The following is a 6000-nucleotide window of genomic DNA, read 5'->3' on the forward strand; positions in this document are numbered from 1 at the left end:
ACTGTACAATATGCCCTAAGATGCCTACTTGGGTCTTAAATGTCTCCTCAATATCAGCACTCAGCGTGCTCCACTTGTCTGCTTCCTGAAGAGATTCAGCAGCAAGCTGCATCCGGGACTTCACCTGGTCGATTTCCACCAATACCTGAAAGAAAAAGATGCCACAATGAAGCAGGGGTGCCTTTTCCTCTACCTTCCACCAGGGACTTGAAGCATGAGCTTCGTGGCATGCGCCTTCTTCAGTTCACCTAGTTTATTCTGCTCAGCATGCTGAAGAGATAAGTAAGTGGAAAGGACGAAGCTGAAAGGCAATCAGAATGCTGGGGAGAACTGAGTTCAGGTTGGCCGCTAGCAATGCTGTGCTGTTCTACGCCCCTTGTGAGAGTGAACATCTTCCAGAACCAGAATCACCATGTAGGACAGGAGTCAAAATACCTGCATCGACTGCGATGTGTCCTGCTCAAATTTTTTAATGTCCTCCTTGACAAGAATCATCTGCTCTTTTAGAAAAGACGCCTCCTGCTTCAGAGCTTCAACATCACGGAGCACTTTGGGCATGTTCTGAAGGGCCTGGTGACTTGTTTCTGCAGCAAAATCAAGAACAGCAACATGCACAAAAGGTGAAAATTGGACCAGTCCCCAGTGAAGACTTTGATATATGAGAGAAAACAGAAAGGAAACTTCCTGAAGCATACCAATCACACAGCTTTTAGAGCTTGTAGGAAGCAACGGGCAGGAGAGAGGACGGGTGGTGAGGTCCATGCCCTCCTCCTGCCTCGTCTCCCAAGTAGCTTGGGTTACAGGCATATGCCACTCGCACCCAGTAACTTTTGGCAATTCTTAGGATAAGTAAGTTTCCTAGGTACTATGGCTGCCATACTGCAGACCCTGAAAACTGAGTGAGTCATATACTGAATCCAGGTATTTTATAAGTTTGAGGGATTAGGAAGGTGTATGTATTCATGGGTGACCCCAGTTAATGAGCTGAAGTTCATGCCAACCAGGTTGGAGGAGATAAACTGTGGGGGAGTCTCTAGTTAGTCCAGTGGTTCTCAACCTGAACCTGTTTCAGAATCGCTCAGCAGGTATGGGGTGGGGCCCGAGATCTGCATTTCTAATATCTTCACACAATGATGCTGGTCCCAGGACCACGCACTGAAAACCATTAGCCTGCTTCTTCACTGCTGCCCTATTCAGACTGACAAGGAGGCAAATTGTACCCCTAGAACTGCAGCACCAGAGTCCAGCCCTTATGTGGCTACTGAGTGGTCTGCACAGTGGTGTGTTAAGGAGGAGCACGCGGTCAGTTTCTCCAGGCAGTCCTTTCAAAATGGTGTCATCCACAGCCAGGTGATGGTGCTTTACCACTTAAGTAACTTTCTGAAGACAGTCAAAAGTATGATGAGAAAGTAGTAATGTTGACTCATGGTCATTCCAAAATGTAGTCCCACAGAGCACCAGTGTCAACAGGGATGTGGTTAAAATGCAGGTCCTGGGGCCACCTGCCAGAGAGTTTTATTTAGTAGGTCTGGTATGAGATCAAGGAACCTGTGTTTTTTTGGGGTTTTTTTGTTGTTGTTGTTTTTGCGGTGCTGGGGATTGAACTCAGGGCCCTGTGCTTGTAAGGCAAGCACTCTACCAACTGAGCTATAACCCCAGCCCAAGGAACCTGTGTTTTTAAATGGATGTTCCAAGTGTAGAATACAGTTTGGAAAATCTCTGCAGACCATGATATGTTATCTGGATTGGGAGGTATCCAGCAGAACCCTTTAACCCTTTAAGAACAATTCACTGAAAAATCAAGCAAAGGCACCCACAGTCTCCTGCTCCACCAGTGCATAGAATGGAGCCCTAACATCTTGATGAGGTACTGCAGAAACATTTTCATCCACCTCTGCCACAAAATTACAATCTGTTCCCAATACTGACCCAAGAACAGGTCAAAAGCTAAGGGATCAGGGACAGAACATGTAAAGGTTTCCTCAACGCACACACGCACACCTCATTGACTTCAACAGGGCTGACATGGCCCCAGTGACATCTCCCATTGGCTAAATCTTAGTCGCTCTTCAGGTCCTGGCTGGTTCCTGTGAACCTTTCTTTCACTCTCCTCAGCCTCCCAAAATTTGGCCTACTCCTGTATCTATTTTAAAAACTGTCTCTGACAGATGGTGGCTCATTCCTGTGATCCCAGCAACTTGGGATACTGAGGTAGGAGGAATGCAAGTTTGAGGTCAGCCTCAGCAACCTGAAGCCCTAAGCAGATTAGTGAGGCTCTGTCTCAAAGCAAAATCTTAAAAAAAGGTTGGGGCTGGGCATGGTGGTGCACACCTGTACTCTCAGCTGCTCAGGAGGCTGAGGATCACAAGTTCAAAGACAGCCTCAGCAAAAGCGAGGCACTAAGCAACTCAGTGAGACCCCTGTCTTAAATAAAATACAAAAAAGGGTTGGGGATGTTGCTCAGTGGTCAAATGTCTCTTAGTTCAATCCCTAGTACCCAGAAAAAAGGGGGGTGCCTGGGGATGTGGCTCAGTGGATAAGCGTCCCTGGGTTCAATCTCTTGTACCAAAACCAAAACAACAACAACAAAAAAAAAAAAAAAAAAAAAACTACCTGCGGAGTGCTGAGGAGTGATATTGGACAAATTATATTGTTACCTTGTGGGCATAAACAAATATATAAAACAACACATTCCATCATTATGTACAACTGTACTGCACCAATAAAATATGTGGAAAGAGAAAAAATAAACTTCTCTCTTCCAGTAGTTGCCTCCTCAGGGGCAAGGGCACATCTGGGTGACAGCAACATTCTATGTTTTGATGGCAGTCTAAGTTACAGTAGTTGAATACATTTGCCCAAACTCAGCAGACTCATCAGATAATACCCATGCATTTTATCTGTGTAAATTTTATCTAAAAGTAACAAAGAAAATGGTAAATAAATATTGCACTCTAATGTTGAGGGTTCTAACTGAAATATTGAGGAGTGAAATTTACCAGTATGTATCTACAACTTATTTTTAAATACACCAAAAAAATTAGATGGATGAATGAATAGAGGGAGTGGATAAATGAACAGATCTGTGATAAAGCAAGAGGAGTATAATGTTAATTGTATAATCTAGATAGTGAGTTTATGGACGTTCACTTCAAAATTCTCTCAATGTACTATATGTTTGGTTACCACTATCCACAGAGGCTTAGTTCAAGAATCTGCTATCATTCTTTGTTTTCTCTCCCTTTTATCCCTCATTCCAATCCATTTGCAAATTCTTCCCTTTCTTGCTCCTAAAAATATCTTAAAGTTTCTACTTCTCACCATCTTTACTGCCATTACCCTAGTTGGAGCCACATTATTATCTCTCTTTCACTATAATGGACATTTAGTGGAAGGACCCAGCAATGTTTTTTGTTTGTTTGTTTGTTTGGTACCAGGGATTGAACCCAGGGGTGCTTAACCACTGAGCCACATCCTCCAGGTTTTTTATTTTTTATTTTGAGACGAAGTCTCACCAATTTGCTTAGGGTCTTGCTAAGTTACTGGGCCTGGCTTTGAACTTGGAATCCTCCTGCCTCAGTCTCCCAAGCCACTGGGATTACAGGCGTGTGCTACCACATCCAGCTATTCAGGGGCTCTTCACCACTGAGTTACATTTGCGCAATTAAAAAGGCTCTCACCAATTTCCAAATATTCCCAAAGATGAGGGCAAAATAGATGGAAAGGGTTTTCAATCTACTTACTCACTTGTTTAACACATATAAAGCACTTAGAATAGTATGGCATATACCACGTCCTCAAATATCTGTTATTACACTATTTTTTAATATCCTCTCTGCCCTAAGAAGTTCTCCTTCAAGGCCTAGCGGGGAAGCCCTTTAGGATTCTCCCAGGCAAGAGATAACTGCACCTATCTGCCAGTTCTCAGGGCTCCAGGTTCTAGACTCCTTAAAGCCATCCTTCATTATAATTTAACTGTTTACATATTTCCCCCACCGGCAGCAATCTACAGAGTTAACTTTTCATCCCCAGTACCCGTTTCTTTTTTAAAATATTTTTTTAGTTCTTGATGGACCTTTAATTAATTAATTTATATGTGGTGCTGAGAATCAAACTCAGTGCCTCCTACATGCTAGGAGAGCACTCTACCACTGGGCTACAACCCCAGCCCCCTCAGTACAAGATAGTACTTCTTGATACAAGATAGTAGATGTTTCCTAATTAGTAAAAGATTCAAAACACAATAAAGAAGTTGCACTGAAAAAAAAAAAAAAAAAAAAGCCTCTAGTTCCTTTTCTTCAACAATGGGCATATCTATAAAACAAAGTTCTATTTACCATTCAGTTTGAGCGGAAGCAATTTGGTTATTCCAACAGAGCCTAGCAGAAAGCTGGTGTGCAGAATGTAATGAATCAACATACAGCAAAATAAAGTCAAATAGAGGAAGTATTTGAAGTGGTTGCTGGTGGATATTATTTTTTATAACTCTCTTTTCAAAATGGTTCAAGTTTCCACTCAGCAGTCCTTCTTCCTCCATTAACATAAAGACCCATTAAAATATTATTTCCCAGATTTCTGTCCTTCCCACACCCCTTTAATATATTTCGCCAAATATATAAGGATCAGTCATGATTTAGTAATCTCAAAAGTGTGTCTTTTGAGTCTTTAAAGGAAACTTTACAGAACTGCAAGAGGTAGAAAACCAATGTGCAGCCAGACGCGATGTCGCACGCCTGCGATCCCAGCGGCTCTGGAGGCTGAGGCTGGAGGATCGTGAGTTCAAAGCCAGCCTCAGCATATTAGCCAGGTGCTAAGCAACTCATTGAGACCCTGTCTTCTAAATAAAATATAAAACAGGGCTGGGGATGTGGCTCAGAGGTTAAGTGTCCCTGGGTTCAATACTCGGTACCTCCGTCCCCCCAAAATAAGAAAACCAATGTGCAAACTCAGCAAGGGTTAAAGACAGTTCAGCACCGGGCTGGGACTTTCTCCTGGATGCCGTCAGGTCTGCAGGGCTGCTTTCTCAGCACCCGAAGCTCGTATTTACCGCCCAATCCGTGCACCTCCAGGCAACCCCCCAGCCCAGTTCCGGCACCTCTGCCAGCCGGGCTCGGGGGTCCGGTGGCCGGGGCCCCGCGCGGCTCACCCTCCACGGCGTGGTTCACCTCCTGGATGAACAGCTGCAGCTTCATCACCAGGGTGGCTGCGTGGCCGTCCGCCTTCCCGGCTGCCGTCTCTTTCGGGCCAGCTCTGAAGGCCGCATTGATCCACTCTTTCACGTCGAAGTCGTCGGCCAGGAACTTGGAGAAGTCCATGGCGACACGGCCTCAGGCCTGTCCAGGCCTGAGGAGTGGGCTTCAGGCGGCCCCAGGGACGCAGAAGCGGGCGACACTGCGGGAACACGGAAGCCGGCCTCCACAGCACCCGCAACTCGTCGCTTTACGGCCGCTCAGTCCACCGGCTCGTGCTGCGGCGGGTTGACCCTCGCCGCGCGCCGTACTCCTTCCGGAAGTAAGCGGCCGTTACCATAGCGACGCGGCGCTTAGTACACACTGGGGGCAACGCGAGCTCCGGGCAGGCACCGCCGTCCCGCTTCTGCTGATACTCGCGGAGCACGAACCTATGTACTTACTAGGAAATCGTTACATGTTTTAGCGCATTTAATGCGCAGAGTCCTGTGAGTACTACTCCCCAGCGTCTAGATGAAGGACCGAGACGGCTAAGTGATTCAAAGCCACTGAGCGAGAAGTGGCGCCGTCGGGATTTGAACTCAGGTCAGCGGGGCCACTGGCGTCTGCCCTCCGGTGTTTCACTGCCCTCTAAAGGGAGCCGGGGAAGCCCACGTGATCTGGCCTCTGCCCACCACTCTTCCTGCTGGCCTCTCACATCGCCGTAGCCCCGTTGTCCTCCTTTCCACCACTTTGAAAACCCCTGGCCCTTATTGTTTCTTCTAGCCTAAAACAAACAACGCGACACCTAGGTATCGAGAGACTACGTGGG

General features: G+C 46.2%; 1 protein-coding gene across 1 annotated transcript in view; it reads right to left on the bottom strand.

Moving 5' to 3' along the window:
* COG7 (component of oligomeric golgi complex 7) overlaps positions 1–5465 on the bottom strand; it is a 62011-nt gene extending 56546 nt beyond the window's left edge. Inside the window, exons 1-3 of the mRNA XM_079121751.1 lie at positions 5147–5465; positions 436–584; positions 29–145 (exon numbers count right to left, since the gene is read on the bottom strand). Coding sequence (XP_078977877.1) covers positions 29–145; positions 436–584; positions 5147–5315 — 435 coding nt within the window. The 5' untranslated portion in view covers positions 5316–5465. The remainder of the gene's footprint in view (positions 1–28; positions 146–435; positions 585–5146) is intronic.
* Positions 5466–6000: the final 535 nt, after the last annotated feature.

Source organism: Sciurus vulgaris (assembly GCF_902686455.1).
Source record: "Sciurus vulgaris genome assembly, chromosome: 18".
NCBI lineage: Eukaryota > Metazoa > Chordata > Mammalia > Rodentia > Sciuridae > Sciurus > Sciurus vulgaris.